Genomic DNA, 21,221 nt, shown 5'->3' with positions numbered 1-21,221 from the left:
CCTTTTTCAACATTGGAATCCTTTTTAGTGGAAAATGATATTTTTGTTGATTCTGAGTTTCTGGAAAGGGTTTGTGATCACCTCAAAACTCTGGAACAGAATTTTGAAAAACATTTACCGAATAACTTTTATAAGAAATTTCTGTGGGTTCACGATCCATTTCAGGCTTACAGTGATGAGAATGACCTTTCGTTATCGATAAAAGAACAGTTGAGTTTTGAAGTGACAGTGGACTTAAAGTGCAATTCCATGATCTTGGTTTGGCTCGATTCTGGCTCGCCTTCAGTGAGAAGTGAATTTTCCGAATTATCTGAAGAAGCATTGAAAATCATCATAATAAGTAACATAATTATAATAAGTTTAGTTTAATCCTTTATCCAAGTGTGAGCAAACAAAGTTTGCACCTGAAAGTATCTTCAGGACTGGGGTAAGGTAGTACAACACCAGGCAGCTTGTTGCAAAGGTGGAGAAAGCTCGCTCATCACTCCTATCTCAGTATCTCCCATAATGCAAAGCGCATCTCCTTGCGGATATGTGTAATGCTATGCATTAAGGCAAGGGCCACTACCCATACCGGTTTCGACCTTTATTGAGGTTTCCTGGCTCCCACTGATGAGACCTCAATAAAGGTCGAAACCAGTATGGGTAGTGGCCCTTGCCTTAATGCATAGCATTACACATATCCGCAAGGAGATGCGCTTTGCATTATGGGAGATACTGAGATAGGAGTGATGAGAGAGCTTTCTCTACCTTTGCAACAGGTTGCCCGGTGTTGTACTACCTTACCCCAGTCCTGAAGATACTTTCAGGTGCAAACTTTGTTTGCTCACACTTGGATAAAGGATTAAACTAAACTTATTATAGTTTAACCAAGTGAAAAATAAACTCTCAAGTAACATAATTATTTCATATTACAGTATTTAATTGTTTAATAAAAATTAAAACTTTGTTCAATGATGGTACACTTTTAATAGTTTAGTTCCAATTTAATTAACATGCTTTTAGATTTATTATGTTATAAATGGCACAGTTTTTCCCAAATGTTGGTAATCCCCACATAGGTTTTTAAAAAAAATTACATAACTAGTGGTCTGTAGAATTGTTTTAGGCATTTTACTGGTCCTTGAGCTTTGAAAGGTTGAGAAACGCTGCACCATGGTGTTCTTATCCTTCTATCCCTGCTCGCAACTTTACCACATGTCTCTGTAGTTGAATCACTCAAATTCAGTGTTTGCTACTTAAACTCTAAGGTTTGGTTCTGGTTTTCAGACTATTTCAGTTTTTCTTCAATAGTTTTTGTATAGTTGAGGCTACTACAGTTTACTTGTAAAAGCTGCTCAACTCTAATTCTTTTTAAAACTTTCTTACATACTGTTCTTTCCAATGTGGTATTAATTTTTATCCTACTTAGAACTAAGTAATGGGAACTTTTAATTTCATATCCCTTTGTACACCCTTTTATACTGAGCCAGCATGAGAATATCTGTCAACAGTGATATAGTCAGTAAGGCTTTTCTTATTTCTTGTCTTCTCTCTCTCTCTCTCCATGCAAACTTGTTTATATATTTATGTTGCAACATGGTGTTAGTAATTACTAGTGCGTATCTTGAGCAGAAATCCAGCTGATACTTACAATTAGTATTAGCCTTGTCCTTTTCTCCAAAATTGTCCCAAAACATTTCTTTTCTGTCTGGTGAAATTCATTTCTTACTCTTCTGTTTAGATCTCTAACAGGGGCCACTTTTTTTTTTTGTCAGCTGTTTGCCATAATAACTGGAAAAATTCCTTCTTCTTTAGGAACAATAAGTTTCATTGTCCATTTCTCCATTCGGAAGTATGTCCACACATAACTATACTTGATACTACCTTCCAATAAAGAAGTTTCTCTTCATGTTTGGTGTCTAATGCTATCACTACTTCCTTACAGTATAGAATTTTTAACCAGTTTATACTATGCATTTGAATGTTGGATTAGAAATAAGAAGAATCTATTGATATTAGGAGTCTGAGAAAAATTAATTGGAAGTCCTGAAAAATAAAATATTAATATGGAGGAAAGTTGTTGATAGGAAGTTGGTAGTCATGTAAACACATTCCTTGAGAATATACAAAGTACATATTTGATGGTAACGAAGCCTATGGTATTTAAAGTCTAATTTCCTTGTGACGGCATACATGAATGTAATTAGTGATTATGTAGAATTATTAGTTTTTCAAAATATGTCCTGTTTTATTCTTTAACAGTTCAAAATAACAGTATTATAATATTTTTAATATCAAGTACATAAATTGATCATAAATATTTTACATCACTCTGAATACTTTGCATTGTGTTTATTTTAAATTTCAAGTTGTTCTTCTCACACAAAAATTAAATACATAGGAAACAGCTTTATTAAAAAGTTTTTTGTTCAGTGATGCATCATTTTCTTAAAAAGCTTCCAATATCAAATAAAATAGTGACAGTGCATTAGATTATCATATATTTGTTGATCAGAAGCTGATATTAGTGCCCTAACTGGATCTGCATTTCCTTTATTGAATATGCTGCTTATTCTGTTATCTAATATTACATCACTTTTTTAATCAAGATTTAAATACTTTTACGCTTTTTAATGTGTCCTTTTATTGAATTCTTTTAGGAAGATTATATCAAGTAGAATATGCAATGGAAGCAATTGGGCATGCTGGTACTTGCTTAGGGATTTTGGCTTCTGATGGTATTGTGCTAGCTGCTGAGAGACGAAATACCAATAAACTTCTTGATGAAGTGTTTACTGCAGAAAAGATATACAAACTCCATGAGTAAGTGTAAAATATATCGTGTTACTTTATGAGGTGGGGGAAAACAAAATCTAATTATTTTATGTATCCTCACATCGTATGCAAAATATTATCATGGTACTGTGATTAAGTTTACATTATGACTAACTTCTTACCAACAGTTTTCTCCAAATTAGTTTGATATTTATCAGAACTCCAGTAATTTCAGAATTTATTTTTCACTTTTCAAGGGAACTTCTTGCTGTAATCTGTACACCTCGACTTCATCTTTCTCCGGGTCTTTTGCCTGCCATCTTGACATCAAACTCTAGTTCTGACATTTTCTCACCCATTCTGTTTAAGTGAACACACCTGTTTAAGTGATCACTGGGCAGAGCAAATCTGCTCCCACAATATGCGGGCAGATTAGCTCTGCCCACACATTGTGAAATAACAATGTTAAGTTCCTTTCTAATATCTTCATTCTTAATGTGATGCTGCGATTGATTCCATCTGTTTATTCCCATAATATTTTCACATTCAGTTTGCCATCTTCACCAAAAATAGTACCTAAATAGTGGAAAAATTTTATTTGTTTTCTAAGTTCTTTATTGAGAATGCAGTTGGTGTTTTCTGTCTCCTGTCTGTTTTAATATTTTTTTCTCTTTTTATTGCTTAATTTCGTCGTAAATTTGTAATACCAATTCCATATACATCATCATCAAATTCCTGCCATGCACCCTCAAGGGGTGTACAGGATATGATAATACTATATGAAAAATTTACATCATTACTAACTACCTATCTTCCATTTTCCTCCAAATCAGTTTGTTACTTGTCAAGACTCCAACCTTATCAGTTCTTATATTTCTATCGTCTAAGGCACTTTGTACCATATCAATCCGCCTATATCTTGGTCTTCCTCTGGGTCGTTTTCCTGCCCTGGCAGAGAACACTTGTTTTGTTAATCTTTCCTTGCCCATTCTGTTTAAGTGACCATACCACTTGAGATTAGCTCTGCTAACACATTCCTGGATGCTTACAATATCAAGTTCTTTCCTAATATCCCCATTTTTAATATGATGTTGCCATTGATGCCATCTGTTCACACCTCTAATCTTTCTCAGGACTCTCATATCTGTGGTCTCTAGTCTTTGGTCAAGTGTTTTACTTCTGATCCAGCCCTCAGATCCATAAGTTAAAACTGGTTTGAACACTGTCTTATATACAGCTAATTTAGTGTTCCGATTAATTTCTCTCTTATTCCATATGAATTTATTCAATTGACTTCCCACCATACCAGCTTTGCTGATTCTATTGTCTATTTCTATATTTAACTTACCATCTTCAGTAAAAATCGTGCCTAAGTAGCTGAAATGTTTTACTTGTTCCACAGGTTCTCCATTCACAACGCAGTTGACATTTTCAATGATTCTGCCTATTTTCATTGTCTTTGTCTTTTTATTGCTGACCTTCATACCATATATTTTACAACAGTTATTCAATTTAGTCAGAGAATCTTGCAGACTTGTAGCGGATTTATTTAGAAGTATAACATCATCCACATAAAGCAAAGAGCTGACATTAACATCTCCAATTTTGATATCAGGTTTAATACCACTTTCCTTCATCCATATAGATAATGAATAACAGAGGTGATAATGTACATACTTGTCTCACTCCAGATTTAGCATTAAACCATCTTCCTGTACTTCAATTCTAAGTGCTGACTTACAACTCAAATACAGACTAAGTATTGCTTGATATAATGTCCCATTGACACCATATAACTGTAGCATATTGAATAGCTTCTCTCTTGGCACCTTGTCATGTGCCTTTTCCAAATCGACAAAACTTAAATATAGATCCTTGTTATATTCCCATGATTTCTCCACTATTTGTCATAAAGTGAAGATCTGATCCTGACAGCCTCTGTTTGGCCTGAATCCAGCTTGTTCTTCACCAAGCTTTTCTTCCACAATTCTTCTCAACTGTTTCTCAAGTATACTGGCTTAAATCTTACCAGGAACACTCAGTAGGGAAATACCTCTGTAATTCTCACATTCAGTTTTATTTCCCATTTTATATATGGGTACTATGAGATGGCTCTACTCCAATCATCAGGAATTTGCCCCTCTGTCCAGGCCTTCTGAACTATGCAGTGCAACCACAACCACTATAAGACTTTTAGACCACCATACTTCAGCATTTCTGGTCGAATATCATCTACTCGTGGTGGTGCCTTTCCACATTTCAAGCCTTTGATGGCTTTTTCTACTTCAAGTATGGATATGTATTCCTGACTGTATACCTGTTGAGTGTTTTTTACCACTGTACTATCACTGCTTGTTTTATTTAGCAATTTTTCGAATTAATTACTCCATACTTCAAGGATACCTTTTTCTCCTGTTTTCATGTCACTTAATCATCTGTAATTCCTTTTATAGCAATCTTTCCTCCATTTCTGAGCTTCTAATTAAGTAACAGGGAGAGAACTCACGATAATTCAAAAACTTATGATGAATTTTTCATCATACGGTTTTTCAATTCACTGAAAAACGGTGTGATATGAGATGTGAAAGAAACGTCCACAAAAATTGTAAATAAATAGCTTAATTCAGTAAAAAGGTACATGAAGACTGGTCAGAATGAGATTCTCAAAGTGCCTCAATAAGAAATATGGACAGCACTCAACAATGTTTCATAATGTTTATAATGGTTTCCAGGAGCTCAGTTTAGTAACAACAGTCACTGCTCCTGCCAGCTCTCCTAAGTCCAACAAGGGGGTTAAGAGCAGCAGCGAGACATCTACCTAGAGCATCCCATGAGACATGATCAATAGGACTAAGGTCAGGTGACCTGACTGGCCAGTCCATACGTATGATACTCTTCTTGAAGATATTAGTCTAGGAGCTTTGCTCGCTGAGGTTAAGCATTATCATCTTGTAAGATAAATGTCTTCCCTATCACACCTGCATATGGATGAACATAGGGGTCCAGGACCTTATCTGTATAAGTTGTTACATTTGTGCTTCCACTAGGAACCACATACAGGTCAACTTGTCCACCCAAGATGATGCTTCCCCAAACAAGTGCACTACCTCCACCTTAAGTGTACATTTCATAGATATTAGAGGTATCAGGTGTTTCCATTGTTGATGAGTCCTTGACTCCATGGAGGTCTCAGATAATAATAATAATAATAATGTCTTACACATGTAACAAAAAATTATATAGAATTTATTCAAAAACTAAATTCGATGATCTGAATTCTAAATTCTTTCTAAAGTTATTATTCGTGCTCTGATTTGTTGAGAACTAGGGACTCATCGCCCTTCTAATATCTGTGAAGGGGACACATAGTGGAGGTAGTGGTTTAGGAAGACATCTTGCTGGGTGGACACACATACAGTGACCTGTATTTGCTTCCTGGCAGAACCACAAATGGGAAGACCTAATACAAGAAGTGATTTTTTTTTTTTTTAAATTGTTGTAAAAATTTTGATTGTTTTATAATGAGTCGAATCGCTATCATAAATCTTTTGTGTGGGATCATTGACAATATCTAAGGCTTTCACCTTGGTTCTATTATACATTAAAGATACCAAGAAATTATATACTTGGTTTTAATCCTTTACCCAAGGAAGCGAAACAACGTTTTTCATTTCAAAATATTCATGGCTGAGCTACTTGTATATAGTGCTAATGACTTCACATCACTTGCCTTAGTATGTGAGATATACAGGGTGTTCGGGATAAATTTGACATATTTATAATTAATTATATTTTTCCGTAAGTTACATGTATTAACACACACTTCTCTTCATTTAAAAGTTTGGACCCTTCTTCATTCATATACAAGATGTCAGAAAGGATGGATAGCTGGAACCCACCTGAATCATGGAAGAGAATAACTTGTATCATGATGATTTGTGCCCGCCATCAAAATAAGGATATTACGACTGCTGCCCAATGCTCCCTGAATACAGTAAAAACAATCAGGCATGAACTAGAGACTTGCAATGGTGACTACGAGGATGTAGCAAGAAGAAAGATCCCTAGCAGACGATCTGATTGCGTTCGTACAGCAGAATTCCTCGCAAATCTGCAGGAACAGGTGTTGAAGAACCCTGGCATTGGAATTCGGGCTTTGTTCGTGGAGTTGCTAACTGTAGTCAAGCCCTGGATAACAAGGGTAGCCAATGGTAGGCCGTATGTATGGCAGCAGGATTCGGCCCCTTGCCACACCTCTGGGAAAAGTCAAAAATGGTTGTCTGAAAATTTCTACGACTTCACCAGTCCAAATGTTTGGCCTCCAAACTCCCCAGACCTTAACCCCATGGATTATTTTGTATGGGGCGCAGTTGAAAAAGACACCAATCGCACTTCCAGTAATACAAAAGCCCAGTTAATGGATAAAATTAAAACAGTTTTTGCGGCCCTTCCCAGGGAGACTGTAGCATCAGCTTGTTCGAGGTTCCGAAGCAGAATTGAAGCTGTGATCGATGCTAATGGTGGTTATTTTGAGTAAATCTTGTTGATAGTATTGTAATTAACTCTGCCTGTAATGTTTTTTTGTCAATTCATTAAATTTAATAGATACAAAGAAGATTTTCTTTTTCCTTACGAAACTGTCAAATTTATCCCGAACACCCTGTATATCACTTCTACATTATTTCAACCTTGGTATCTCTCCTGGGTCTGGGTCACACTGATAAGACCTCAGTAAAGGTTTCAACCTTTACTGAGGTGTGTAAAATGCATAACATTTTACATGTTCGAAAGGGTGTGTGCTTTGCATTATGGGATACACACTAAGGCAAGAGATGTGAATCACTAGCCTCTGTATACAAATACTCAGACCTGAATATATTTTGCTGCAAAACATTGTTTTTCTTCCTTGGGTAAAGAATTAAAACCAAGTATATAATTTCTTGGTATCTTTAATGGACAATATCTAAGATTTTATTATGGTTTGTCAACAAGCTATGGTGGTATCTTATCTCCCTATTCTGCTTTACTTTCATATGCTACTCACAAATTATCTGAAATTAATGAGCATGCAAAATCATCACTTGAAGATATCCTGGCATTGATTAACAAAAATTTCAGCATTTTTTTTTAATACAATAATAGTATTTATGAACAGGTTTTCAGTCTTCCAATGGGCTAGAACACTAGTAGAACTTTTTCTTGCCCACTTAGAATCAAAACTCTTATCCCCTTCCCTCTGCACTGGTTATCAGTTACTCCTGCTATAATGTGTTCATGATGTCATTTATATCAATAACATAAATGTTGCGCAAAAACTAGTGCATTCTCTTCGACACCTTTAACCACAAATTGCATTTGTTTATCAAATTTTTTGAATTTGCCAAAAAAAAAAAAACATAGAAATCCGGTAAAACAGCCAATAAATCTAAAGTGCCATCATGGATAGCACTTTAGATTTATGAAGAGAAATGATTTATGCATCTATGTAAAAACGAAAATATCATAAAAAATGCTAGACAAATTTTAAAATAAAATTGAATTTCACAGATTCATCATAAATGCTAGAAAACAAGACAATTTTGAAATTTCATAGATAACTAATATGGATGAAGTGCCTCTGATTTTTGATGTGTCCTCAAACAAAACTATTGACTTCTTCTTCTTTCACTCTGCCTTATCCCATGTTAAACGGGGTCGGCGCACCAATCTTTAACCTTCCTCTTCCAAGTTCTCCGGTCCAGAGCATCCTTTGGACTCCATCCTTTCTCCCTAAGATCCTCTGTCATCTTATCCCTCCACCTGAGCTTGGGCCTGCCTCTTTTCCTCCTTCCCTCCAACTCCATATACTCCACTCATTTACCAACATACTCCTCACCCTTCCTCTCAACATGTCCAAACCACCTCAGCCTACTTTCTTGTATCTTCTTGCCAATTGGTCCCACCTTAACCGTCCCTCTGATGTAGTCATTCCTTATCCTGTCCTTCTTTGTCACACCACTCATCCATCTCAACATCCGCATCTCTGCTACCTCCATCTTCCTCTCCTGTGCCTTGGTTATAGGCCACGTCTCCGCACCATGGAGCATCGCCGGCCTCACCACCATCTTATAGAGCTTTCCTTTCCTCTTACAACTCGCTCTCTTGTCGCACAGGACCCCGCTCATATTCCTCCAATTCATCCAACCGCATGTTATTTGGTGCTGTATTTCCTCATCCAGGTCACCCATTCCTCTCGACAACCGACCCAAGGTACTTGAATTTCTTCCCTGAAATTAGTCTTTCACCCTGGAGTCGTATGATGATATCCTCATCACTCCCCGTTGACATATATTCAGTCTTCACCCGGTTAATTCTCATGCCACTCTCCTCCAATGCCTTTCTCCACTCTTCCAGAGTATTTTCAAGCTTCTCTCGGGATGATTTGCATCGGCAAACAGCAAACAGCATGCTCCATGATGCCTCCTTCTTGACATCCTTCACTAGTACATCCATGACCAGGTCAAAGAGGTAGGGGCTCAGAGCTGACCCTTGGTGTAGCCCTACGACAATAGGGAACCCTTCTGTCATGCTGACACTAGACCTGACCTGAGTTTCTGTTCCCTCATACATCTCCTTCACCAACCTCACGTACTTCTCCGACACCCCTTCTTCCTCATACACCTCCATACCTCCTGCCTGGCCACTCTGTCGTATGCCTTTTCCAGGTCTATAAACACCATGTGCAGATCCACTTGCATCTCTCTATATTTCTCCATCAATCGCCTTAGCGCAAATATTGCATCCGTTGTCCCTCTTCCTGGCATAAATCCAAACTGCTCCTCACCAATTTTCGTTTCCTGCCGTAACCTTGCTTCATTTACTTTCCCATATTTTTAATGTGTGTGACATCAGCTTGATTCCTCTATAGTTGCCACAGTCTTGAACATCTCTTCCTTTGTAGATTGGGACGAGAATACTTTTTCTCCATTCCTCTGGAATTGACTCCAAGTGTAAAAAAAATATTATTGTTAAAATTTCTGGTCATGAAAAAACCTATTATACTGTTGTTTTGTAGTGTTGTGTAGATGGAACAGTGTTGCCAAATTTTTTTAATTTTTAGAAAAAATACAATGGACACTTTAAGAAAAACTTCCCAAAAGAGTTTACATTCATATTCATCCAAAAGGATGGATGGATGAAGTTATGGATAAAAAAAGGTGTCTGGACGTCCTGGCAGTTCACATTAAAAAACCTGCTTTGTTAGCATGGGATCAGCTTAGATGCTGTTAAGAATGATCTTTGCAAAATGAACACAAAAATTGCTGTAATGCCAGGAGGCCTCGCCTCTGCACTTCAATCTTTAGATGTATCAATAAGCAAACCAGTTTAAACGCGTGGATAGGTTTATATGTTCGTCAGACATTTTTGTAATAGATTTCACGGTTTGATATGAACACAGATGATTAAGAAAATAACTATTTATTAACTTAAAAGCTAATATTTCACTGGTATTATATCCAGCATCTTCAGAGCACACAACACAAAGTTTGTTACAAATGCAAAGCAACCACAATCCGGTGTAATACTGGGGCTAGTAAAAGTAATTGCAGCATGCAACACAAGACTAAAGTCCTAATATGGTGCCATCTAGGTTTAAAAAAAAAAAAAAAATCAAAGTTTTGGAATAGTAGTCCAAATGATAGTCTTAGAAAGTTTGAAAAAATGAAATAAAATAAAAGTAATAAATATTAATTTGGTCTTAAGATGACTGTCACCCAAATCTTTGGTAGATTTATACAGCCATACTTGTTAAGGTTTGGAGTATGTTTTAAGGCTTCTGTTGATTCCAGGAACAACCTCTCTGACTTGTAGAAGCTTCTGTGCATTACTTTTGTTTCTTTCCAATTGATCCTGTGTATAGGGGTATCCAAAGCATGGTCTGCCAGACACGACTTGCCATAGCGAAGGTGTCGGATATATTTTTTGTGTTCACTGAGGCGGATGTCCGTAGTAGGCTTGATGGCAAGAACAGGGCACTTCATAGACTCCTGGATGTGATAAAGGAGTGTATTTGTCCTTAGGTGAACAGATGAGAATTGCCAATTTTACATAAGGTTTAAATACTGTGCGTAGTTGGTGTTTGTTAAGCACCCTAGATATCTTTTCAGATGTGCCTTTAATGTATGGGATGTTGTAGTCTTCTGTGGTAGATAGAGGGAATTTCTGGGTAGCATTTAGTATGTTATCTATTTTATGGGGATTATAACCGTTGGTTAAGGTGTGTCGTAGGTGAGAAAGTTCAGTAGTGAGAGCAATGTCATTGGAACAGATTGCTCTAGCTCTATGGGTTGGTGTTTTTAAGATACCATATTGTTGAGAAGGGTGATTGTGCGATTGTTTGTGTAAGTATCTACCTGTATGTGTGGGTTTTCTATAAACCGAAAATGATAAGGAACCTTCTGGAAGACGTGTGATCAGTGTGTCCAGGAAGGGTATGCAATCATTGGCTTCTAGTTCCATTGTAAAGTGGATTTTAGGGTGATGGCTATTTGGATGCACTAAAAATGTATTCAATGTGTCTGGGCCATGTTGCCAAATAGCAAACACATCATCAACATAGCGTAGCCAGAGACTAGGTTTGAGAGTGGCTGTGTTGATAGCTAATTTTTCCAGATGTTCTATGTAGAAATTGGCTAAGGGGGGGAGAAAGGGGCGAACCCATAGCTGTCCCATCTAATTGTTTGTATATTTTCCCTTTCCAAGTAAAATAACCTATCTGTACTGTGAATTTAAATAGCTGAAATATATCTGGGGGAAATTGTGAATTTAGTAAGTTAAGTGTTTCAATCAGTAATGCACAGAAGCTTCTACAAGTCAGAGAGGTTGTTCCTGGAATCAACAGAAGCCTTAAAACATACTCCAAACCTTAACAAGTATGGCTGTATAAATCTACCAAAGATTTGGGAGACAGTCATCTTAAGACCAAATTAATATTTATTACTTTTATTTTATTTCATTTTTTCAAATTTCCAAGACTATCATTTGGACTGCTATTTCAAAACTTTGAATTTTTTTTTATTTTTTATTTTTTTCCTAGATGGCGCCATATTAGGACTTTAGTCTTGTGTTGCACGCTGCAATTACTTTTACTAGTCCCACTGTTACACCGGATTGTGGTTGTTTTGCATTTGTAACAAACTTTGTGTTGTGTGCTCAAGATGCTGGATATAATACCAGCGAAATATTAGCTTTTAAGTTAATAAATAGTTATTTTAATCATCTGTGTTCATATCAAACTGAAATCTATTACAAAAAAAAACCGGTTTAAAGATTTATGAGGGAAAAATGAGTCAATTGGATGCAATCTCCAAATTTTGAGGAAATATCTACAGGTAGGAGAAAGAAGGCCACAATTTCTCAGGTGTGCAGATGGGTAAAGAGTTTGTGGAATGAAGTGAAACCTAAAATTATTATAAAATCTTTTCAAAAGTGCGGCATTAGTAATTATCTTGACGGTACAGAGCATTACTTATTTCACGACAGTGATTACTTGGTTTCTGATGAAGAATCAAGTTCAGAAAATTTAGAGAATGAATAAAAGAAGATTAACGAAATTTATAAAAATTACTTTGTTTTTATTATTATATGTTAGATTTTTTTAATGATTTGATTATTTTTAAGAATAATTGTTTTTTTATCTAATAAATGGATAATACATATTAAAATTTGAAATAAAAAAAATTAATATTTACATGAAAAATTTAATGCATAATTCGTGCATCTTATACTGCAAGAATTTTATTTATTTTTTATTTTTTTCAAAAATTCATCATGTAAAATGTGATGCATCCAATACAACGGTGTGTCTTATAAGGCAAAAAAGGCACTTCTTTTGGCTTACTATCAGTGCCTATTGCAGCACATTAAAATAATGTCTTAAAATGTGTAAACTGTGAAGGAAACGTTGATTCAATGTTCCATATGCTTACCCCTGGTTCTGACTCAGACAGACCTTAGTCATTTTATATTTCAATTATTTTCTCTGATCTCCATATAACTTCTTATGAGCAACTTCAGCAGTCAGTGGTATTCTCTGGGTAGTGGGTAAACCAGTTGGAGAGAACCAAATTGTTGAATCAATGTTTGACAATAATCTCACTCTCTTCTAAACCTTCTTTCATATGCTTAACTGTTCATATCCCAAGGTCTACTGCACTACCATTCTCCCACTCTTTACACAATATAGTGATCACTTTCCTGTGCCTAAATAGCTGAAATATTTTGCTTATTTTATAGGTTCTCTATTTTGAGAGTGCAGTTAATGTTTCCATTGTTCAAAGCAAAACAAATATTTGATGCCTGGATAACAGGAAAAAGACCCAGAGTAATGTTTAGATTAGGTTTTCCCAACCTTTTTGGTCCCCGTACCCCCTTGGCTTTTAGTAAATTATCCGATACCCCTTATTCATTATAATAAGAAATAAATTCTTAAGTTTACCATACAGATTCAAAGAATATAAGAAATAAACAGTCATTAAGTTTTTATATGAAAGCTTTATTCGGTAAATAAATCAATTACACGATCATGAAATTGTAAAATCTTTATTAAACTGCAGTAAAATCGACTAGTGAGACCCTTGATTCTTTCTTATCCACCAACAGTTTTATTCTTGGTACAGTTTTTGAAATAGATACCCGCATATCATGTTCAGGCTCCAGTTTGTTTCTTGTTTTGGACTTGATTGAAAACAGAACTGAGAATCCTGATTCACATAGATAAGTTGTTTATAAATGGAATTATAGCCATGTAAGCACATTTGGTGATAACGAGATATTCTTCTCCAAATGTACACCAAAAATTTTGTAACTTCATTGATTGGAATTCAATTCGGAGTTTCTTTTAATTGCAGAGATCAATTAGCTTGTCTTTCACTGGGTCGTTGTCACTGATTTTTTCTAAATCAATATGAAAAGGGTTACATATCCAGACTTCATTCATTTGGTCAGGAGGAATTATTCTTGCAAGTGCCTCTTTCAAAGTTTTTAAATGCAATATAATGCTATCATGAACTTCCTGTTTTAGTTCATATGCCGGATCTGAAGTGATTTCATCAAGAGATTTGAAATTGGCAAAGTTACCTAACTCCACCCTTCTTCTCCAGAGAGTCAATTTTTCTTGAAATGATTGTATCTTTTCTTCAGCCTCTGCGAGAATGACATCTGTACCTTGCAGTGAAATGTTCACAGAATTAAGAATTCCAAATACATTAGAAAGATAAGCCAGAGAAATCTCAAAGTTTGGATCTTTGAAATATGAAGCAAAAGCAGATTCTTTTTTTGACTAAAAAAATTTCAATTAATTTCAACAAACTTTATACTTCTGTATGAAGCAGCAGTATAATATGATCTGCTCCAATCTCTTCACACAAAGATTTAAACACACGGTGATTCAGTGCTTTTGCTTTGTTAAATTCACAACTTGAACAACAACATCCAAAACGGCTTTCAAATTATGTGGAAGTGTTTCAGATGCTAAAGCATACCAGTGAAGGATGCAATGGCTTATAAAAATATTTGGGTTGATTTCTTTAACTAAAGTGGTGAAACCTGGTTTTTTTCCCCAACATAGTGGGAGAATCGTCAGTACAAATAGATTCTACTAATTCCCTTGAAAGGCCATTTGAATAAAAAAAATCAATCACCAAATTCATAATGTCCAGTGCCTTTGTTGTTTCTTTCAAGGGTTTACAAAAAAGAAATTCCTCTTTTATTTCATTCTGATGTATATATCTAGTAAAAACAAGAAGCTGTGTGCATTTAGAGACATCAGTTGATTCATCCAACTGTAAACTAATTCTTGCCGGATTTTTCTTGATTTCCTCCACTACCCGTACACATGTCTTCTGACATTTCTCGAATCCGATCACAAATTGTATTATTTGATAATGGTATTTGTGCAATTTTCTCTTTCGCTTCTTTACCACACATCAACTCAACCATGTCCATAGCACACGGCTTCACTAATGTCTCAGCAATTGTATGTGGTTTCTTTTCTTTGGCGACCCTCAATGCGGCGTGATAACTCCAGTGTTTATTCATTACCCCGAAGAAGCCTCCAGTGCTGGCTTCTTCGGAGTAATAAATCCATGGTCATGAAGTGTGATATTCTTACCAAATCGTGCTCATTTTATTCTAAATGAGGACTATGACTTCTTAGAATGTTCAGGGTAAACATTCTGAAGATTCTGAAACACTCTCAATTTTGATGGCTTCATATTGCCATTGCTGAATATCTTGGAGCAAATGTAGCACTGCGGCTTTTGCACACCTTCTTTGTCAAGTACAAAAGTAAAACCATATTGCACATATGAAGGTTGGTAACAATGTTTCTTTGGTGTGGTCATACCTTGGGTCTACAAAAATAATATTTTTTTGTATATAAATCCTGATCTAACCTTTCATTTTAAAAATAAGCTAAAAAATAAATAATATTTTAATGTATTTAAATCTTGATCTATCCTTTCATTTTTAGAATAGGCTAAAAATAAACTATGAGCTACTTACGATTAGATTAAAATTTAGTCAGCAAAAGTGAAGTCGGCAAAAGTAATTTAGCTAACCTATGTTTATCACTAAAACCTGTGTATGGTGAGCATGTTGAAATGAAGCATTTGGAATGTGTACCATACAGTACGTCACGCGCATGCGCAGGAGGTGCAGATGTCACGGAGGCGAGCCTCGAGGGAGCACCGATCTGGCAATTTCGCTAGCTATCTTGAATCTTAACCTGGCATTTTGAGTTATCGGACTGTGCAGTGAGAAAAAAGTCTGTGCAACCTCACTGTGTCCGTGTCTGAAAAGAGACCTGAAATGTTGCTGGTGTGACTGACAGGCAGTACCAACATGGAATAGCCTGAAAATGTTAATAACATAACTATTTTTAGAATATATTAATAGCATAATATGCTTATTTACCTGCTATTCACCATACCCCCTGGACAAGCTTCCCGTATCCCCAGGTTGGGAACCCCTGGTTTAGATCTAAATGGATTGAAGCAGTTAGTGCCTTTGAATACCAAAGTATAGTGTTGACAGTATCGGAAGCTAATTATAATCTGTGGTTGTATGGTTACTTAAACAGAATGGGAGAGGAAAGGGATAGTAAAGAAAAGTATTTGGTGTGTTGATGGCAGGAATAAGATGTTGAGTTGTGTTGATAATATTCTTAGAAGTGTCTTAGAAGACTGATAAATATTTGATAGTATTCAAGTCTTGGCAAATAATTGAACTAATAATGTAAACTTAATCATCTTGTGCTGCCACAGTATCCTGTATATCTCTTGAGGAATACATTTGGCATTGACGAAGCAATAATCAGGATGTAATTTAGAACTAATCCAAAGTGGTATTGTATTGTTGAATGAAAACTGGAGATGAAATAGTGAAAAACGGTTATTTTAAGCAAAATTGGTTGGGGGAAAGATCCAGAAGATAGGTTTATATAATTAATATAGTTTACAAGACAAAAAGCAAGATCTGATGTGTATAGGTCCTAAAAAAAAATAGCATGGTTGGATAAAAATTATTGATACTGTAAACTGTTAAACCCTCACATTTTCTATATGTGAGGGTTATGTTAATAGGCATTCATGGAGAGTAAGTTAACTAGTTATTTTATTGATTTTACCAAAATAATAATTATTTATATATAATTTTATTTTGTTTATTGGTTGGTTAGGTTTCAGATTTGTACCTGTGATGGTGCATTGATTTCAAAATCAGCATGCTGTGTTTTCCAAAGAATGCAGCTTAAGCATAAAAAAATAAAATATTTTCTGTAAATTTGTGTGTGTGCAGATACAATTTAGTATATTAAATGATTCTTTTTATCCTTTTAAAGCAAATTAACAAGTGATATTCTCTGCACAGTTTCAGTTAGTAAAAATTAATTTCCTACTATCTTATATAATTAAATTCTTATTTATACAAAACATAACTATATGACTAAACAAACACACTACAGCAATAAGTTTTAATAAGTAAATATTTCATCCTATCATAGGACATAATCAGTACAGTTAATTCAAACAATACTGAATTGTTTGAATTAACTGTATTGACAATGTCCTATGATACTTAGGATGAAATATCATCATCATCAAATTCCTGCCATGTACCCTCAAGGGGTGTACAGGATATAACAGTACTACATGAAAAAATTACATCATTACTAACTTCCTATCTACAATTTTCCTCCAAATCAGTCTGTTACTTGTCAAGACTCCAACATTATCAGATCTTATATTTCTATCGTCTAAGGCCCTTTGTACCGTATCAATCCACCTATATCTTGGTCTTCCTCTGGGTCGTTTTGCTGCCAACCTGGCAGAGAACACTTGTTTTGCTAATCTTTCCTCTCCCATTCTATTTAAGTGACCATATCACTTGAGACTACCTCTCCTAACGCATTCCTGGATGCTGACAATGTCAAGTTCTTTCCTAATATCCTCGTTTCTAATATGATATTGCCATTGATGCCATCTGTTCATCTCTAATCTTTCTCAGGACTCTCATATCTGCGGTCTCTAGTCTTTGGTCAAGTGTTTTACTTCTGACCCAGTTCTCAGATCCATAAGTTAAAACTGGTTTGAACACTGTCTTATATACAGCTAATTTAGTGTTCCGACTAATTTCTCTCTTATTCCATATGAATTTATTCAATTGACTTCCCACCATACCAGCTTTGCTGATTCTATTGTCTATTTCTATATTTAACTTACCATCTTCAGTAAAAATCGTGCCTAAGTAGCTGAAATGTTTTACTTGTTCCACAGGTTCTCCATTCACAACGCAGTTGACATTTTCAATGATTCTGCTTATTTTCATTGTCTTTGTCTTTTTATTGCTGACCTTCATACCATATATTTTACAACAGTTATTCAATTTAGTCAGAGAATCTTGCAGACTTGTAGCAGATTTATTTAGAAGTATAACATCATCCACATAAAGCAAAGAGCTGACATTAACATCTCCAATTTTGATATCAGGTTTAATACTACTTTCCTTCATAATGTGATCCATATAGATAATGAATAACAGAGGGGATAATGTACATCCTTGTCTCACACCAGATTTAACATTAAGCCATCTTCCTGTACTTCAATTCTAACTGCTGACTTACAAATCAAATAAAGACTAAGTATTGCTTGATATAATGCTCCATTGACACCATATAACTGCAGCGTATTGAATAGCTTCTCTCTTGGCACCTTGTCATATGCCTTTTCCAAATCGACAAAACTTAAATACAGATCTTTGTTATATTCCCATGCTTTCTCGACTATTTGTCGTAAAGTGAAGATCTGATCCTGGCAGCCTCTACTTGGCCTGAAATCCAGCTTGTTCTTCACCAAGCTTTTCTTCCACAATTCTTCTCAACCGTTTCTCAAGTATACTTGCATAGATCTTGCCAGGAACACTCAGTAGGGAAATACCTCTGTAATTCTCACATTCAGTTTTATTTCCCTTTTTATATATGGGTACTATGAGAGCTCTACTCCACTCATCGGGAATTCATCCCTCTGTCCAGGCTTTCTGAACTATGCAGTGCAGCCACTGTAAGACTTTTATACCACCATACTTCAGCATTTCGGTCGATTTTGCCTGGTCAGTGCTTTTTATCACTGTGCTGTCATCACTGCTTGTTTCATTTAGCAGTTTTTCAAAGTAATTACTCCATACTTCAAGGATATCTTTTTCTCCTGTTTTCATGTCACCCTTATCATCTCTAACTCCTTTTACAGCACTCTTTCCTCCATTCCTAAGCTTCTTCAACAACCTCCAGAATATTTTGCCACCTTCTTGATATTTATTTTCTATATTCTTGCCAAAGTCCTTCCATGACTTTTGTTTAGCTAGTTTTACACACTGTTTAGCTTTCTTACATTTGTCTGTATTCTGTAAGAGTAAAAGCTGACTTATTTGCCAGGAACTTTTGATATGCTTTCTTCTTTTCCTTCACTGCCTCTTTAACTTCCTGTGTCCACCAGGGAGTTCTGATTTTTTTATCCTTGCACACAACCTCACCACATGCCTCTCTGGCAGAATCAATCAATATTTTCTTCAGAGTTTGCCACTGAATCTCCAAGGTTTGATTCCTGTTCTCAAACTCTTTCATTTTGTTTTCAGTAATCTTTCTGTATTTTATCTACAGTTCACATCTGAGAGCTGCTCAACTTTTATTCGCTTTAAAACTTTCTTACATGTTATTCTTTTCAATATGAAATTCAATTTTATCCTGCTCAAGACTAAATAGTGATCACTTCCAATTTCAAATCCTCTGTACACTCTGGTGTCCTGCACCAGGGAGAAAACATCACTATCAACAATAACATAGTCAATGAGACTTTTCTTATTCCTAGCCTCTTCTCTCAGTGTGAATTTCTGCACATTTTTATGTTGGAACATGGTGTTTGTAATAACCAGTCCATGTCCTGAGCAGAAATCCAACAGATATTTGCCATTATTATTAACTTTGCTCTTTTCTCCAAATTTTCCCAAAATATTATTGTATGTCTCACAATCATTTCCTACTCTGCTATTTAGATCTCCAACAAGGACAAACCTTTCCTTTTTCATTGTGTCAGTTGCTTTTTCTAAAGCCTCAAAAAATTCCTCCACTTCTACCTTAGTAGAACCTTCTGTGGGACCATAGGCACAAATAAGTCTCATTTTCCAGTTCCCCATTCTCATATTTGCCCACATTACTCTACTTGAGACTGACTGCCATTCAAGAAGATTAGCCTCGTATTTTGTGTTGAATACTATGGCTACTCCTTCTTTTCCTTGATTGTCATTGCCTGAATATAACGTTTTGTATTTATTGCTCAGAAAGATCTCACCAGTTTTGGTCTTTTTTGTTTCAGCCACCCCGTGAAATATTTACTTATTAAAACAAACCTTATTATTGTGGTTATTACGTGTGTTTGTTTGGTCATGAATTCTCCACAGGTTTCATTGTACAATAAAATAACTATATGACCATTTTAAAAATTACATCATATGATCTCAAAGAAAATTCTCTTACTCACTGACTCAGTTCATTTCTGAGGAATAACATCAAATACCATAAAAAAAAATCTTTTTTTAAATTAATATTCACTGTCCTCTGTCTCTCTATCTTCCTTCATTTTTTTATTGTTTCTGCTCATTCATTCATTCATTGTCTGTTTTTACCCTTCAACTTCCTTGGAATACAATAAGAAATAAAGATCTCACTTGATTATTATTATGCTTGTATATATCTTCTTCTTGCAAGCAAGTTTGATTGGAAAACATATATTTTTCATATTCTGAAGTAAGTATGAAGATAATCCTTTTGATAATAGGAGTACATTTAATTGAACAATTTCAAAGGCACCTTCAAGAAAAAGAAATTTGCTGCAGACTTTGTCTTCATAGAACATATGTCACTTGTCAATTGAGCATAACATTCTCATAAAAGATCCAAGTTGATACTTTGTACTGTCATTCAGTATTCAATTCAATTCATAGTTTCGTTTCTCCTTGGAGATTAGATAAAGGTACATATAAAAAGTTTTCTTAGATCGCAGAATTTAACTCAGCAGTTTTTTCTTCTTTCCTCTCATGCCTGCTAGCTAGCATTCACATTTCCCAGTGATTGCTGTTCCAAAAACTTTGCAACTGATACGACTAACATTACCAAGATTCAAAGTGAAACTCAAGTGACAACATGGCAGCCATTAGTACAACAATTGCACATTAGGATAATATATCGTATAGGAATACTTATGAATAGACATAGTATAATATTATTTCTGTGTAACTTCTTAAGAATTGCAGTATTATGGTATTTAAAATATATCTCAGTTCCCTTTGCTTCAGTGTTGCTCAACTCCAAGCAGTTCTAATAATACTAGTTAGTTAGCATGTATCCATCTGCAAATACCACATTAAGCAGTGCATATATGCTAACTAACCAGTATTACTAGTTAGCATATATGTGTTCCACAGTAAAACTTGAAACTCCAGTGAATAGTTTTACTGTGCAACACGTGTAAATATTTAATTACAGCAACTCCACGGGTCTCGCTATACAAGAAAACAATGGATAGTTTGCTGTTAACATTTTTGACTGTATTGATGAGCATTTTGGAACAGTCATTTTTCAGTGATGCAGCAACATTCCATCTGATATAGTCAACAGTCATAATTGCTGTACATGGGAAGGATAAGAAAATCACATCAATTTATTGAACACGAACGTGACAGTCTGAAGATAAAATTTCCCTTACTCTCTCCCATACACATGATTGGACCGTTTTTCTTCCATGAGAACACTGTGAAGGCTACAGCTACAACCTAGATACGGTTGAATTGTATGCTGCATCTCAGCTTGAGGATATATGTAGCCCTATGTATTCTTTCAGCAAGTAGAACACTGCATACTGGTATTAGAAGCACAC

At 35.4% G+C, this 21,221-nt stretch overlaps 1 protein-coding gene across 1 annotated transcript in view; it reads left to right on the top strand.

The window, feature by feature from the left end:
• The window catches only part of Prosalpha3 (proteasome alpha3 subunit), a 91,778-nt gene that overhangs the window by 8,384 nt on the left and 62,173 nt on the right, over positions 1-21,221 (top strand). Inside the window, exon 2 of the mRNA XM_090403439.1 lies at positions 2,643-2,805. Coding sequence (XP_090259565.1) covers positions 2,669-2,805 — 137 coding nt within the window. The 5' untranslated portion in view covers positions 2,643-2,668. The remainder of the gene's footprint in view (positions 1-2,642; positions 2,806-21,221) is intronic.

Source organism: Typopeltis vanoorti, chromosome 14 (genome assembly GCF_054136105.1).
Source record: "Typopeltis vanoorti isolate ZY-2024b chromosome 14, IOZ_Tvanoo_1.0, whole genome shotgun sequence".
Classification (NCBI taxonomy): domain Eukaryota; kingdom Metazoa; phylum Arthropoda; class Arachnida; order Uropygi; family Thelyphonidae; genus Typopeltis; species Typopeltis vanoorti.
This window is presented reverse-complemented; position numbering and strand designations above follow the sequence as displayed.